Source organism: Lutra lutra, chromosome X (genome assembly GCF_902655055.1).
Source record: "Lutra lutra chromosome X, mLutLut1.2, whole genome shotgun sequence".
NCBI classification, from domain to species: Eukaryota; Metazoa; Chordata; class Mammalia; order Carnivora; family Mustelidae; genus Lutra; species Lutra lutra.
This window is the reverse complement of record NC_062296.1, coordinates 58828746-58846575: the sequence shown is the minus strand read 5'-3', so window position 1 is coordinate 58846575 and position 17830 is coordinate 58828746. Positions and strand designations below refer to the sequence as shown.

Sequence of the window (17830 nt, the reverse complement as noted above, 5' to 3'; positions counted from 1 at the left end):
CATTGGTCTGTTTGTCCTTCTGCCACTATCATTATTCTAATGAGTTAAAAAAAAATGGGAAGCCCTGAAAACTGCTTGGCACTTAGTGAATGCGATATAAACGTCAGCTGCTCCGCCATTCTTACCATCACTGATGTTGGTAGTAGCTGGTCAGATGACTCCCCCTTATCTCCTTTGACTCATTGGTTGTCCATATAGGAATTTTAGGATTAGTTTCTCAAGTTTATGGAAAACCCTGTTCAGGATCCCTAATGCAATTGCACTGTGTTTAGAGACGAGCTGGGAGTGGACTGGGGATTGGCATCCTGACACTGTTGAATTTTCCCATCAGCGAACTCTTAACTCAGCTTCTCTTTTCTGCCATTCAGTAGTGTTTTGAATTTGTCTTCAGGAAGTGCTTGCACATATTTTGTTAGATATCTCTTAGTTATTATAGCAGTTGTGACTGGGATCTTTTTTTCCCTGTAACAGTTTCTAACTGGTAAATACTGGTACATGAGAATGCTAGTGATGTTTATATATTCAGCTTGTGAACAGAAACCTTTCTAGATGTTTTTCTTAATAGTTGTAGTTTTTAGATTCTCTTGAGTCTTCTGTGTAAACACTTCTCTTCATAAAAACAATCTTGTCCTTTCCTTTCCAATTATATATTTTCCCATCAACTGATGAGTGGACAAAGAAAAGGTGGTATATATATGTACAATGGAATCCTACTCAGCCATCAAAAAGAATGAACTCTTGCCATTTGCAATGACATGGATGGAGCTAGAGTATATTATGCTGAGTGAAACGAGTCAGTCGGAGAAAGAGAGATACCATATGATTTCACTCATATATGGAACTTAAGAAACAAAACAGATGAACACAGGGGAAGGGAAAGAAAAAGAGTGGAAGGCGAACCATATGAGACTCTTAACTATAGAGAACTAACTGAGGGTTACTGGAGGGGATGTGAGAGGGGCGATGGGCTAGATGGTTGCTGGGGTTTAAGGAGGGCATTTGTTGGGATGAGCACTGGGTGTTGTATGTAAGTGATGAATCACTGAATTCTCCTGAAACTAATATTACACTACATGTTAACTATGATTTAAATAAAAACTTAAGAAAAACAATTACACATTTTCTCTTTTTCTTATGTTAGTCAGGGCCTGTAGTGTAGTGTTTAATAGATACAGTGACAGTGAATTCCTTATTTGTTTCTGATTTTAATGAAAATAATGGGACGGTGACAGTAATATAATGATAGGCAGTATCTGAATGCTTCCTGTGTTCTGGATACATTGTACATACTTAATCCTCTGATCAACTTTATTAACTAGGCTAGTTGTTATCCTCATTTTATAGATGAGAAAACTGAGGCATAGAGAGATGAGAGAGCTTCTCCAACTCCCCATTAAGTATATTTGCTTTGGTATTTTGAAAGCTCCCTTTCACCAAAAGCTTCTTTTATATTCCTAGTTTGCTAAGACTTTCTCAAAAATTGTGAGGGGCGCCTGGGTGGCTCAGTTGGTTAAGCATCTGACTCTTGATTTCAGCTCAGGTCATGATCTCGAGGTCATGAGATCAAGCTCCAAATCAGGGTCTGTGCTCAGTGCAGAGTCTGCTTGTCCCTCTCCCTCTGCTCCTCTCCTGCTCACGTGATCGCTTGCTCTCCCTCTCTCTCAAATAAATAAATAAAATCTTTAAAAAAAATCATGAATGGATGTTGTATTTTCTTAAATGCTTCTTTTCCGCATCTATTGAGAAGATAATTTTTCCTCCTTTGATCTGTTAATGTGGTGGATTTTATTACTAGAGTTTCTGATACTGAACTGTTCTTGCATTCCTGTGCTAAACTCTAATTAGTTGTGAAGGATTTTCTTTTAATTCATTGAAGTTGGACTCATGTTTAAAAGTTTTGCATTAATGTTTAGAAAGGAAAAGGAGCTTAGAGTTCCTTTCCTTGTGCTGTCCTCTTACTCTGCTACACACGGTTATATGGGCTGCATAAAAATACTGGGTACTTTTCCTTATTTTTCTACTTCCTGAAACTGTATTGACTGATATATACCTGTTCTTGTGAGGTGATATCATCTACAAAAATATCTAGATAGGATGCCCTTTTTTAGGGCAAGACTTTTGATCACAGAGTGTATTTTATCATTTTTAAAATAATTGCTGATTTATTCATGTTTTGTACCTCTTCTGCCAGTTCTAGTCATTTTTTTAGCCAATTATGTTTTTTTTATTTTATTTTTTATAAACATATTTTTATCCCCAGGGGTACAGGTCTGTGAATCACCAGGTTTATACACTTCACAGCACTCACCATAGCACATACCCTCCCCAATGTCCATAACCCCACCCCACCCAAACCCCCCTCCCCCCATCAACCCTCAGTTTGTTTTGTGAGATTAAGAGTCACTTATGGTTTGTCTCCCTCCCAATCGCATCTTGTTTCATTTACTCTTCTCCTACCCCCTTAACCCCCCATGTTGCATCTCCTTTCCCTCATATCAGGGAGATCATATAATAGTTGTCTTTCTCCGATTGACTTATTTCGCTAAGCATGATACCCTCTAGTTCCATCCACGTCGTCGCAAATGGCAAGATTTCATTTCTTTTGATGGCTGCATAGTATTCCATTGTGTATATATACCACATCTTCTTTATCCATTCGTCTGTTGATGGACATCTAGGTTCCTTCCATAGTTTGGCTATTGTAAACATTGTTGCTATAAACATTCGGGTGCATGTGCCCCTTCGGATCACTACGTTTGTATCTTTAGGGTAAATACCCAGCAGTGCCATTGCTGGGTCATAGGGTAGTTCTATTTTCAACATTTTGAGGAACCTCCATGCTGTTTTCCAGCTTGCATTCCCACCAACAGTGTAGGAGGGTTCCCCTTTCTCCACATTCTCGCCAGCATCTGTCATTTCCTGACTTGTTAATTTTAGCGATTCTGACTGGTGTGAGGTGATATCTCATTGTGGTTTTGATTTGTATTTCCCTGATGCCGAGTGATATGGAGCACTTTTTCAAATGTCTGTTGGCTATCTGGATGTCTTCTTTGCAGAAATGTCTGTTCATGTCTTCTGCCCATTTCTTGATTGGATTATTTGTTCTTTGGGTGTTGAGTTTGCTAAGTTCTTTATAGATTTTGGACACTAGCCCTTTATCTGATATGTCATTTGCAAATATCTTCTCCCATTCTGTCAGTTGTCTTTTGGTTTTGTTAACTGTTTCCTTTGCTGTGCAAAAGCTTTTGATCTTGATAAAATCCCAATCGTTCATTTTTGCCCTTGCTTCTCATGCCTTTGGCAATGTTCCTAGGAAGATGTTGCTGTGGCTGAGGTCGAAGAGGTTGCTGCCTGTGTTCTCCTCAAGGATTTTGATGGATTCCTTTCTCACATTGAGGTCCTTCATCCATTTTGAGTCTATTTTCCTGTGTGGTGTAAGGAAATGGTCCAATTTCATTTTTCTGCATGTGGCTGTCCAATTTTCCCAACACCATTTATTGAAGAGGCTGTCTTTTTTCCATTGGACATTCTTTCCTGCTTTGTCGAAGATTACTTGACCATAGAGTTGAGGGTCTATTTCTGGGCTCTCTATTCTGTTCCATTGATCTATGTGTCTGTTTTTGTGCCAGTACCATGCTGTCTTGATGATGACAGCTTTGTAGTAGAGCTTGAAGTCCGGAATTGTGATGCCACCAACGTTGGCTTTCTTTTTCAATATTCCTTTGGCTATTCGAGGTCTTTTCTGGTTCCATATAAATTTTAGGATTATTTGTTCCATTTCTTTGAAAAAAATGGATGATACTTTGATAGGAATTGCATTAAATGTGTAGATTGCTTTAGGTAGCATAGACATTTTCACAATATTTATTCTTCCAATCCAGGAGCATGGAACATTTTTCCATGTCTTTGTGTCTTCCTCAATTTCTTTCATGAGTACTTTATAGTTTTCTGTGTATAGATTCTTAGTCTCTTTGGTTAGGTTCATTCCTAGGTATCTTATAGTTTTGGGTGCAATTGTAAATGGGATTGACTCCTTAATTTCTCTTTCTTCTGTCTTGTTGTTGGTGTAGAGAAATGCAACTGATTTCTGTGCATTGATTTTATATCCTGACACTTTACTGAATTCCTGTATAAGTTCTAGCAGTTTTGGAGTGGAGTCTTTTGGGTTTTCCACATATAGTATCATGTCATCTGCGAAGAGTGATAGTTTGACTTCTTTGCCAATTTGGATGCCTTTAATTTCCTTTTGTTGTCTGATCGCTGAGGCTAGGACTTCTAGTACTATGTTGAATAGCAGTGGTGATAACGGACATCCCTGCCGTGTTCCTGACCTTAGCAGAAAAGCTTTCAGTTTTTCTCCATTGAGAATGATATTTGCGGTGGGTTTTTCATAGATGGCTTTGATAATATTGAGGTATGTGCCCTCTATCCCTACACTTTGAAGAGTTTTGATCAGGAAGGGATGCTGTACTTTGTCAAATGCTTTTTCAGCATCTATTGAGAGTATCATATGGTTCTTGTTCTTTCTTTTATTAATGTGTTGTATCACATTGATTGATTTGTGGATGTTGAACCAACCTTGCAGCCCTGGAATAAATCCCACATGGTCGTGGTGAATAATCCTTTTAATGTACTGTTGAATCCTATCGGCTAGTATTTTGGTGAGAATTTTTGCATCTGTGTTCATCAAGGATATTGGTCTGTAGTTCTCTTTTTTGATGGGATCCTTGTCTGGTTTTGGGATCAAGGTGATGCTGGCCTCATAAAATGAGTTTGGAAGTTTTCCTTCCATTTCTATTTTTTGGAACAGATTCAGGAGAATAGGAATTAGTTCTTCTTTAAATGTTTGGTAGAATTCCCCCGGGAAGCCATCTGGCCCTGGGCTTTTGTTTGTTTGGAGATTTTTGATGACTGTTTCAATCTCCTTACTGCTTATGGGTCTGTTGAGGCTTTCTATTTCTTCCTGGTTCAGTTGTGGTAGTTTATATGTCTCTAGGAATGCATCCATTTCTTCCAGATTGTCAAATTTGTTGGCGTAGAGTTGCTCATAGTATGTTCTTATAATTGTATTTCTTTGGTGTTCGTTGTGATCTCTCCTCTTTCATTCATGATTTTATTTATTTGGGTCCTTTCTCTTTTCTTTTTGATAAATCTGGCCAGGGGTTTATCAATCTTATTAATTCTTTCAAAGAACCAGCTCCTAGTTTCGTTGATTTGTTCTATTGTTTTTTTGGTTTCTATTTCATTGATTTCTGCTCTGATCTTTATGATTTCTCTTCTCCTGCTGGGTTTAGGGTTTCGTTCTTGTTCTTTCTCCAGCTCCTTTAGGTGTAGGGTTAGGTTGTGTACCTGAGACCTTTCTTGTTTCTTGAGAAAGGCTTGTACCGCTATATATTTTCCTCTCAGGACTGCCTTTGTTGTGTCCCACAGATTTTGAACCGTTGTGTTTTCATTATCATTTGTTTCCATGAATTTTTTCAATTCTTCTTTAATTTCCTGGTTGACCCATTCATTCTTTAGAAGGATGCTGTTTAGTCTCCATGTATTTGGGTTCTTTCCAAATTTCCTCTTGTGATTGAGTTCTAGCTTCAGAGCATTGTGGTCTGAAAATATGCAGGGAATGATTCCAATCTTTTGATAACGGTTGAGACCTGACTTAGGACCGAGAATGTGATCTATTCTGGAGAATGTTCCATGTGCACTAGAGAAGAATGTGTATTCTTTTGCTTTGGGATGAAAAGTTCTGAATATATCTGTGATGTCCATCTGGTCCAGTGTGTCATTTAAGGCCTTTATTTCCTTGTTGATCTTTTGCTTGGATGATCTGTCCATTTCAGTGAGGGGAGTGTTAAAGTCCCCTACTATTATTGTATTATTGTCGATGTGTTTCTTTGATTTTGTTATTAATTGGTTTATATAGTTGTCTGCTCCCACGTTAGGGGCATAGATATTTAAAATTGTTAGATCTTCTTGTTGGATAGTTCCTTTGAGTATGATATAGTGTCCTTCCTCATCTCTTATTATAGTCTTTGGCTTAAAATCTAATTGATCTGATATAAGGATTGCCACTCCTGCTTTCTTCTGATGTCCATTAGCATGGTAAATTCTTTTCCACCCCCTCACTTTAAATCTGGAGGTGTCTTCGGGTTTAAGATGAGTTTCTTGTAGGCAACATATAGATGGGTTTTGTTTTTTTATTCATTCTGATACCCTGTGTCTTTTGATTGGGGCATTTAGCCCATTAACATTCAGGGTAAGTATTGAGAGATATGAATTTAGTGCCATTGTATTGCCTGTAAGGTGACTGTTATTGTATATTGTCTCTGTTTCTTTCTGATCTACTACTTTGAGGGTCTCTCTTTGCTTAGAGGACCCCTTTCAATATTTCCTGTAGAGCTGGTTTGGTGTTTGCAAATTCTTTCAGTTTTTGTTTGTCCTGGAAGCTTTTAATCTCTCCTTCTATTTTCAATGATAGCCTAGCTGGATATAGTATTCTTGGCTGCATGTTTTTCTCATTTAGTACTCTGAATATATCATGCCAGCTCTTTCTGGCCTGCCAGGTCTCTGTGGATAAGTCTGCTGCCAATCTAATATTTTTACCATTGTATGTTACAGACTTCTTTTTCCGGGCTGCTTTCAGGATCTTCTCTTTGTCACTAAGACTTGTAAATTTTACTATTAGGTGACGGGGTGTGGACCTATTCTTATTGATCTTGAGGGGGGTTCTCTGAACCTCCTGGATTTTGATGCTTGTTCCCTTTGCCATATTGGGGAAATTCTCTCCAATAATTCTCTCCAATATACCTTCCGCTCCCCTCTCTGTTTCCTCTTCTTCTGGAATCCCAATTATTCTAATGTTGTTTTGTATTATGGTGTGACTTATCTCTCGAATTCTCCCCTCATGGTCCAGGAGCTGTTTGTCCCTCTTTTGCTCAGCTTCTTTATTCTCTGTCATTTGGTCTTCTATATCGCTAATTCTTTCTTCTGCCTCATTTATCCTAGCAGCGAGAGCCTCCATTTTTGATTGCACCTCATTAATAGCTTTTTTGATTTCAACTTGGTTAGATTTTAGTTCTTTTATTTCTCCAGAAAGGGCTTTTATCTCTCCCGAGAGGGTTTCTCTAATATCTTCCATGCCTTTTTCGAGCCTGGCTAGAACCTTGAGAATCGTCATTCTGAACTCTAGATCTGACATATTACCAATGTCTGTATTGATTAGGTCCCTAGCCTTTGGTACTGCCTCTTGTTCTTTTTTTTTTGTGGTGAATTTTTCCACCTTGTCATTTTGTCCAGATAAGAGTATATGAAGGAGCAAGTAAAATACTAAAATGGTGGGAACAACCCCAGGAAAATATGCTTTAGCCAAATCAGAAGAGATCCCAAATCGTGAGGGGGGAGAAAGGGGATAAAAAGAGGTTCAGAAAGAAAAAAAAAGAAACAATTAAAAAAAGAAAACCAATAAAGAAAAAATATAAAGAGGAAAAAAAAATCTATATATATATTAGATAAACTAGTTAAAAAACATTAAAAAAGAAAAGGGTAAAAGTTAAAAAAATTTAGCAGAGGAAGAGAAAAAAAAATTGAAAAAGAAAAAAAAATTAAATTAACTGCAAGGCTAAAGAATCATGGGGAGAAAGCCATGAGTTCCGTGCTTTGCTTTCTCCTCCTCTGGAATTCCGCCACTCTCTTTGGTATTGAAACTACACTCCTCGGTAGGTGAACTTGGTCCTGGCTGGGTTTCTTGTTGATCTTCTGGGGGAGGGGCCTGTTGTAGTGATTCTCAAGTGTCTTTGCCCCAGGCGGAGTTGCACCACCCTTACCAGGGGCCGGGCTGAGTAATCCGCTCGGGTTTGCTTTCAGGAGCTTTTGTTCCCTGAGCGCTTTCCGTAGAGTTCCGGAGGGCGGAAATGAAGATGGCGGCCTCCCAGTCTGCGGCCCGGAGGAGCGGAGAGCCCGGGGCCCCACTCCTCAGTGCGCCCCCAGAGAACAGCGCCCAATTACTCCTGTCACCCTGGCCTCCGGCCGCGCTCCGAGCTGACCGAGCCTGCAACCGGTTCAAGGTAACCCCGAGCTGAGAGCTCACTCCTCGGCTCTGTCTCTGTAGCCAGCTTCCCCGTTCTAATACCTGCAAGCTCTTCGACACTCAGACACCCCTGATCCTTCTGTGACCTTGCGGGACCTGAGGCCATGCTGACCCCGCGTGGGCTTCACCCCGGTTAAGCCTCTGGAGCGATGTCCCTCAGCGGAACAGACTTTTTTTTTTTTTTTTTTTTTTTAAAGATTTTTTATTTATTTATTTGACAGAGAGAGATCACAAGTAGACGGAGAGGCAGGCAGAGAGAGAGAGAGGGAAGCAGGCTTCTTGCTGAGCAGAGAGCCTGATGTGGGACTCGATCCCAGGACCCTGAGATCATGACCTGAGCCGAAGGCAGCGGCTTAACCCACTGAGCCACCCAGGCGCCCAGCGGAACAGACTTTTAAAAGTCCCGATTTTGTGCTCCATTGCTCCGCCGCTCACCGGGAGCCGGCCCCTCCCCCCGTGGTCTATCTTCCCGTTGCTTTGGATTCACTTCTCCGCCGGTCCTACCTTTCAGAAAGTGGTTGATTTTCTGTTTCTAGAGTTGCTGTTCTTCTTCTCTTTGATCTCCCGTTGGATTTGTAGGTGTTTGCAATCTTTAGATAAGCTATCTAGCTGATGTCCTGCTACCTGAAGTAGTCTCAGCCTGCTACTTCTCCGCCATCTTGACTCCTCCCCGCCAATTATGTTTTGTTTGAGATTTCTAATTTACTGACTTAAGGCAGGATTTCCTTGATGAAAAGAAAAATAGATTTGATTTTATCAAAGTAAATCATGGCCAAGGTTTAAAGAATAAAATAAGTGTGATAAAACTATAAGGAAAGTCAAAGGAATATAAACATAAAATTCAGGATAGTGATTACCTGAAAAGAAAGAAAATGCAATGGGCACATCAACTTCAAAGGTAACAATAATTTGGTTTTTTTGTTGTTTAAGTAGGCTCCACACCCAACTCATGGAGCTTGAACTCACGACCCTGAGCTCAAGAGTCACACGTTCTAATGACTGAGTCAACCAGGCACCCCGTGATTATTTGTTTTTTAACAAGTGGAGGATAGGCAGGTGTTGGGTTTTTTTTTTGTATCACTATAATTTACTCTATCTTCAAATAATTATACAGAATTTTCTGCTGCAGAAGATTGAGACTTAACTCACCTCATTGCTCTTGCCTCTCACACACATACTCACACACAGAGACTTTTGCTTCTCCCAATATTCCCAGTATGATTATACCACAAAGACAGTTTCCAACAGTACTGTTGTTTATGGCATTATGACTATGTAAACACTGGACACAGTTGAGCCATGCAGTAATGTAGGATTCATTTAGCTTTACTGCATAACTTTTTGTTTCTTTTGGTTAATAATTGTTTTGTTTCTTCCATTTGCTTCTTTCTCTATGTCCTTACCACCAGTTCAACTCTAATACTCCCTTATCCAGCTGTCTAGAGTGACTCTGAGTGGCTCCCCAGCTAGCAAGTGTTCCATCACTGTCACTTCCCCAAGTTTGTCCGGAGCCATTTGACCCTCTCCCTTCTGGGTGACTTCTCCTTACTCCTGCTCAGGCAGCTGCCATCCTCACATCCCTCACCATTTTTCTGGGGATTTCCTCTACTTTCTGCATCATTGGATTTCCCCATTTACTTTATGCCATGCCTTCTTCCACATGTCACTGGAGCATTCTTCCAGTACCTAGCTAAGAAAGAATGTAGGTCCAGGGGAGGTAAATTTTTTGAGATTTTTTTTTAATATCTAGACATGTTTGTTATCCTTGTCCTAGATGGAAAGCTGAGCTTGGGGTAGAGTTCTAGGATGGACATTTCTTTCCTGTAGACTTTTGAAGGCATTGCACCATTGTCTTCTGATTTTCAGTGTTCCTTTTGAGGGCTCTGAATATATTCTGATTATTGATACCTTCTATCAATTTTTTTTTCTGTCTGTATACTTCTCCCTTCACCCTTTATCTCATGCCCTCTGACATTTCTCCATGTGCCCTGATATGGGATCCTTTTCACCAGTATTGCTGGGCATTGGGGTAGGAGATAAATCCCCACAGGCATAGGCTCCTTTCTAGTGCAGAGCCAAGATGCTGAAGAGCTAGATGGCTACATTTCAGGTCTAAGTGGCTAGCCTGGTTTTTTGTTTTTTGTTTTTAAAGTCCTTTTTACTTTGTGGAAGATTCCAAGGTGACCCAGTAAAAACAGGCACCTCGGGTCAGAAAATCATCATCTTCAAATCAGCCTCTAATGGTCAGGCATCTAGGCTCCCAGAAGAGCAACAGGTGTCTGGTGCCCCCAAGTAGGCAAAATAGTCATCAATATAGGGAACATTCCAAAAGCTGAATTCCTGGACTTGAGCCAGGAGCCAGGACTGCTGTGTGAGCACTTGCTTGCCCGCTACCTTTACTGGTGCTCTTCGTTTCTTCATGTGGCTTTGCGTTTCTATATCATGTCCTTTCCTTCTTAGAGCTGAGCTCCAAGTTAGGTCAAATGGCACAGCAGATGTGCGGATGGGGCCTTGGTGGAAATCCAGAACAGGTCATCCCCTCAGGCTGCTGTGAGGCCACCAGTTTTCACTGCTTACGGGCCAGACCTGGGGAGCTAGTGGCTTGGGTAAGAAGAGATGAGTGGCACCAAGTGAAACACCACAGATTTGGCTGTTCTCACGCAGGTTCACTGGTTCTTCTTGAGTAAATGCTTCTTAATTTGTTGTATGCTTTTGGTCAATTTCCGAAGTCTTAAAAGGATGGATATTGATTATTTTGCCAGTATTTCCATTGCTTTCATGGGGGAGATTTCCTGAGATCCTCACTGCCTTTCCAGAAGTCCTGCCTTAGGGCATTTCTCTTAAAACTACGGGAAAGTACAGAAAATCATCATTGTAACTAACACCCTTGTACTTACCTCCCAGAATTAGCAAATGTCAATATTTTGATACTTGGTGGTGGTATTTTTTTTTCAGTTGTAGAAGTAGAGGTTTACAAATAAAGGTGAAGGCTCTTTTCCTCTCCTGAGGCCTGTTACCCTTATTCACTCCCCAGGCAAACAGTATTATGAATTTGGTGAGTATCCTTCTCATCCATGTTTTTATACTTGCAGAACATATATTTGTATCTGTAGTCAGATTAGCGGACTTGAACTATAAGGTTCTTTCTAAAACTTTCTTTCTGTATTCAGCATTGCCCTTTGAGTCTTACCTATACTGATACATTACATGTAGTTCATTCATTTTAACTCTGGTATAACATTCCACCATCTGACTGTTGCAGTCCATCAGTCCATACCTCCATTACTGAGAACTTCATTGTTCCTTAGAATTGTTGCCATTCTTGTGCATGTACCCTGGCAGAATTTCCTCTGTGGTAGAACTGCAAGTGGAATACATAGTAGGGTATGTACCTTTTCAACATTACTGGATGTTATTCCATAGAATCAATTTGCCTTGTATATTTAAGAGTTCTTCATCTGTTTGGGGACCTGCCCGGCCCAGTCAGTGGAGCGTGTGATTCTTGATCTCAGGGTTGTAGGTTTGAGCCCCGTGTTGCAAATAAAATCTTCTAAAAAAGTTTTGCATCTATTTAAGCGAAATTGCTTTAAAATATTCTCCTATTCTGTCCTTATTTGCTTTTGGCATCAAAGTCAATCTGTTTTATGTAACATAAGCATTGTTTTACCACCTGTGTTTTGGTTATTAAGTACCAGTACATCTCTTTCCATAATTTTATTTTCAACATTTCTCTCTCATTTTGCTCTAATTGTCTTTGGAAAACATAAAGCTGATTTTGAAAAATACAATTTGGGGTGCCTGTGTGGCTCTAGTCATTAAGCGTCTGCCTTCAGCTCAGGTCATGATCTCAGGGTTCTGGGCTCGAGCCCTGTGTTGGGCTCCTTGCTCAGCGGGAAGCCTGCTCTCTTTCTCCCACTCCCCCTGCTTGTGTTCCCTCTCTTGCTGTGTCTCTCTCTGTTAAATAAATAGATAAAATCTTTTAAAAAAAGAAAAGTTTAATTTGATACGGTTGCCCTTTAATGAATGGGGTTAATATATATTGTGCCATTACTGTGTTAGTATTTCTTCTTGTATTTTCTACATATCCTACTTTTTCTTTACCTCTTTTTTTAGAAGACTTTTTTCGACAGAGCGAGAGAGCAAGCAGGGGCAGGGGCAGAGGGAGAGGGAGTGAATCCCAAGCAGACTCCATGCTGAGTATGGAGCCCAAGACGGGGCTCCCCGTGACCCAAGCCAAAATCAAGAGTCGGATACCCAACCTACTGAGCCACCTAGGTGCCCTCTCTTTACCTCTTTTTTCCTGCCCTTATTGCATTTTTAGCCCCCTCCCTAACTTTTTCCCTTTGGTTATTTTCCTCCTGAAAAATTTAAGTATCAAACATTATTGTTAGCCAGGCTTTGTGGTGTGGTAAGTTCCCTACCTTTTCTTGTCCCAAAACACTTTTATTTTATCATCTTTCTTTGAGATAACTTATCTGGGGATAGAGTTCTAAGATGACATCAAGCTTCTCTCAGGACTTTGAATACATTGTTTAATCTTTTGGTGTCTTGCTGATGAAATCTAATGTTGATCTCATTGTTTCTCTATAGGTGATTTAAGAAATGTCTCCATGGTAGCTTTCCATACTTACTTTATGACTTAAAACTCTTGTGGTTCCACTAAACTATGCCCAGGTTCAGTTTTCCTTTTATTTACCACACTCAGGACTCTGGACATTCAGTGGTAGGATGTACCTTTCTTCCATCTAGAAAACTATCAGTCATTGTCTCTTCAAATATTGCCCAATTCAGGCATCCCCGTGACCACTACCAAATTTAGAAATTTTTGAGAGGGACTCTTGGGACTCCACATATCATTGTATCTACAGCTATGCTTCATTACAGCAATGTAGTAAAGATAGTCTATTAGATCACAAGGGGAAAAGACACCAGCAGAGTCTGAATGAATCCATGTACAGGATTCCTTGTGCTCCCTCCCTCCCATCTAGGGTCACACAGGGCACACTTCTCCCAGCAGAGAAAATGCAATAACGTGTGTGCGCACGGAAGCCCATTAGAAACTCAGCACCCTCAGTTACTCTGCGTGGCACATACCAAAACTCCAGACTCACAGAAGGAAAGGAAATGTTCAGCATAAATCGTATTGTTTGTACAAGCAGCATTATCCGTTAGGGAATGGTGGAGACATTCCCGAACTCCAAATTCCCAGATGTCAGCCAGGGCCCAACCTTGCAGGCTAGCCTTTCTTTTTCTTATTTTTTTTTTAAAGATTTTATTTATTTATGTGAGAGAGAGAATAAGAGAGAGAGCATGAGGGGCGGGGGAAGGTCAGAGGGACCTGCTGAGCAGGGAGCCCAATGTGGGATACGATCCTGGGACTCCAGGATTATGACCCGTGCTGAAGGCAGTTGCTTAACCAACTGAGCCACCCAAGCACCCCAGGCTAGCCTAAGTATGGTAGTCTCAGGGCTGCTCTATTAATCTTTTCCTTGGCATATTGCCCCTGGCCCTTTCTCTCTCTTCTTTCCATTTGGATTTTATATTAAAGTCTGTGTTGGAACTTACGTTTTTCTATTTGTCTTACCATATTTCCATTTTTTTAGCTCTGTATGTTACCTTCTGGGTGATTTCCTAAGATCTGTCATCTGATTCATTAAATCTGTCTTAATCTGTGACTATTCTACCGTTCAACCTCTCTATTTAGAGTTTCAATAATGCCTATATTTTCCATTTACATGTTTCTTTTCTCAAATATTCCTTTTTTTTTAACCCCATAATGTAGATCTTACGCTATTTCTTTGAGTATTTGAAATTATAAACTCTAGATTGTTCTGTCAGCTACAGTTCTAGGAATGGGGCATCTTTAAATGTATCTGCTGAGTATCTCTCAAGATGGTTCATCTAAATTATTTTACTGTGAACACGTCAGTGAGAATTGGTTTTCCATAGAAGTTCTGTGAGTCCTTAGCTATAAAAACATAAGAATATATCTTTCAAGTTTGCTACTGCTAGGAATCAGTGAATAATAGGACCAATTTTTATGTTAGTTTTTCAGCTTGTGGGCCTCTGTACTATAACTATGATGTTTTCAGATTGAGTTACATGACTAGGCTTTTGCTTTCGTATATATAATACCTTACTTTCCAGTTTCCTTGACCAATGGAGAGTCTTTCTAACTCCCCATTAGCAAACATGGAAGCCCCTTGTAATTCCAGCTGTAAGTGGGAATTACATACCAGTTTCCTGAGCATTTTTACCCGTTGGTCTGGATTTTACTGCACATCCTCAAGCTTCAGTTTCTCTTCACCTCATCGCTTTGAATTTCTGCTTCACTTTTGACACCTAATACTTTTCTTGGTCTTGAGCTTGACTGTGTATTAAATTACTTTTGTTAAATGTGGGCCAGCATTTCCTTGTGTTTACAGTCAGAGTAGGTGGCGCTAGTGAGGCACTGAGGGAGCCCACCCACATCAGCTCATAGCCTGTTGATAGGAGTTCACAGCAAGACATTTATGAACTAATTTTATCCCATAACATTGTAGTAGAAATGTTTACAAGTTTGAAGAGTTCCTTGCATTTTTTTCTAGAATTCTGGCAAGTTGATGACCAGATAGACGACCACAAGGAAAGCCGAGACCAACCTCAGTGGCAAGCTGCATTAGCAGACAAGGAAGCATGGAAGGATCAAAGTGGCCACGAATTCACAACCTTGAGGAAAATCGTTTATCCAAACACAGACTTCATTTTTATAAGACAAAGACTCCCTAAATATTGTTCCTGGGGAAGGTGTTCAAAACATAATTTAAACTTTCTTTGTCAAAATAGAAGCTATGTAAGAAAGAAAGATGGTGAACGTCAGGCGCATTGGAAATTATGCTTCCATTCTAATCTCAATAATGCTCAAACTGCAGAGAAATTTTTTGAGCCTCATCAACATAGAAGAACCCTCCACCAGAAGCAAGCACTTAATAAAACTCAAAGATTTCAAACTAGGGAGAAACTCTATGAGTGTTCTGAATGCGGTAAAGTGTTTATCCAGAAAGCAAACCTTGTAGTACATCAGAGAACTCACACAGGAGAGAAGCCTTATGAATGCTTTGAATGTGCAAAAGCCTTCAGCCAGAAGTCAACCCTCATTGCTCACCAGAGAACTCACACAGGGGAGAAGCCCTATGAATGCAGTGAATGTGGGAAAACCTTCATCCAGAAGTCGACTCTGATTAAACACAAGCGAACTCACACAGCAGAGAAACCATTTGTATGTGGTGAATGTGCAAAAGCCTTTAAGAGTTCGTATCACCTTATTAGACATGAGAAAACACACATTAGACAAGCATTTTATGAAGGAATTCGCTGTGGTAAGTCCAGCCTTACGCATCCAAGGACTCACAAGGGTGAGAAACCTGAGTGCAATAAACACAGGAAAATATTTGACGAGAAAGCCAACCCCATTAAACACCAGAGGTCTCATACAAAAGAGAAACCTTATGAATGCAGTAAATGCGGAAAAAGCTTCAGGGGAAAGTCACACCTCTCTGTTCATCAGCGGATTCATACAGGAGAGAAGCCTTACAAATGCAGCATATGCGGGAAGACTTTCAGTGGGAAATCACACCTCTCTGTCCATCATAGAACTCATACAGGAGAGAAGCCTTATGAGTGCAGAAGATGTGGGAAAGCATTTGGTGAAAAGTCAACCCTCATTGTACATCACAGAACTCACACAGGAGAGAAACCCTATAAATGCAATGAGTGTGGGAAAGCCTTCAGCGAGAAGTCACCACTGATAAAACATCAGAGAATTCATACAGGAGAAAGGCCCTATGAATGCAGTAACTGTGGGAAGGCTTTCAGTAGGAAGTCAACTCTCATTAAACATCAGAGAATCCACACAGGGGAAAAACCCTACGAATGCAGTGAATGTGGGAAAGCCTTTAGTGTGAAATCAACTCTCATTGTACATCACAGAACTCATACGGGAGAAAAACCCTATGAATGCAGGGACTGTGGAAAAGCCTTCAGTGGGAAGTCAACTCTCATTAAACATCAGAGAAGCCACACAGGAGATAAAACCTATTAAGACACTTGAGTGTGAAATAATGTCACTATTCGTTATATCTCATTATGTATCCGTTCATCCCGGTCAGTAACCTTACAAATGTCAAGAATGTCAGAAACTCTTAAGATATTATTTAATGTTCCTTTAATATAATAAATGGTACAAAAGCATAATTCCAGGAGCATGCAGTAAATGTGATCAGATTTTTACCCAGAATTCTTACCCGTGAGTGGAAAATTATGTATCAGAGAATTCCAAGGTGGCAAAATTGTGAGTGTATTGACATGAGATTACCTTGAGAATTTAAATGTCATTGCCTGTCAGGGTATTTATGCTGAGGAAGAACTAAGAATTGAATGAGTTTAGAAAACCGTGTTAGCAGTTTTGAAAGAAACATGTTCCATAATTTTTAAAAAGGTTTTATTTATTTACTTGAGATAGCATGAGCATGAGTGGGGGGAGGGGCAGAGGGACAAGCAGACTCCCTGCCAAGCCTGGACCCAGAGATCATGCTCTGAGCCAAAACCAAGCCAGTCACCCAACCAACTGAGCCACCCAGGCACCCCCATGTTGCATATTCTACACCAAACATTTTGTGGGAAAGGTGCAGAGGTTGCAAACAAGCACTTAAATATAAAAAGTGAGGTTCACCGTGGAATAGAGTATGACATTTTTGAAAGAATAGTACAGAGCATAAACCATTAACCCCAGCTGGGGCAAACTTCCCCATGTTTTTTTTTTTTTTAAAGATTTTATTTATTTGAGAGATCACAAGTAGGCATAGAGGCAGGCAGAGAGAGAGGAAGAAGCAGGCTCCCCACTGAGCAGAGAACCCGATGCGGGGCTCGATCCCAGGACCCTGAGATTATGACCTGAGCCGAAGGCAGCGGCTTAACCCGCTAAGCCACCCAGGTGCCCCAAACTTCCCCATGTTACTTCTTAAATAGAAAAATTGCTCCCTTAAATAGCATGAGAGAGGATGAGTCATCAGGATCCCTGAAACAAAGGGGCTTGAAGAGATCTTATACATGTTACTCGTCATCTGAAGTGCAAAAATGCACATCCCTTACAGAGAAGGCTCACCTTGTTTAGAAACAGTGCTTAGAATTTAATATTCTTTGTCTTTTAAGAAAGAGTAATCACTTTATGGTGACACAATAAGAGATTTTTAATTTTCAGAGTATCTCCTGTAACAGCAATATTATTTAAGTTGAAAAACAAATGAATATCCTATAATGGCCAATTGATAATATGGACCAATTAAGAATCATCTTTTCTTTATTATGTTTGAGGATTTGGGGAAATGGTTGTGGTAATCTGTTAAATGAAAAAAATGGATTATAAAACAATATATCATATGGTTAATGTATAAAAAAATACATAGAGGAAGGATATGCACCATTGTATCAGTGATTCTGAGTGGTAGAAATATGGCAACTTTATGATGAGTAAAATTATATATGAATATATTATTTGTATTTATATCTATTTAGATGTGTGTATGTAGGTAGTAGACACATAGAACAAAAAGCTAGGAAGGAAATATACCAAATTATTAAGCAAATTATCATTAGGGTGTTGGGAAATCGGTTTTTAAATGTTTTGAGCACAGTCTCCAGAAACTACAAATAAATTGTTTACAGTAAGTAATCCTGTGCATACTTGGTTCTTTCTTCCCATCCATTTTC

At 40.0% G+C, this 17830-nt stretch overlaps 1 protein-coding gene across 7 annotated transcripts in view; it reads left to right on the top strand.

Annotated features, from left to right (window-relative positions):
- Nucleotides 1-16991, top strand: part of ZNF674 (zinc finger protein 674) — a 36770-nt gene extending 19779 nt beyond the window's left edge. For all 7 annotated transcript variants that reach the window (XM_047714993.1, XM_047714998.1, XM_047714995.1 and 4 more), the window contains one exon: nucleotides 14671-16991. In XM_047714993.1, coding sequence (XP_047570949.1) covers nucleotides 14671-16163 — 1493 coding nt within the window. In that variant the 3' untranslated portion in view covers nucleotides 16164-16991. The remainder of the gene's footprint in view (nucleotides 1-14670) is intronic.
- Nucleotides 16992-17830: the final 839 nt, after the last annotated feature.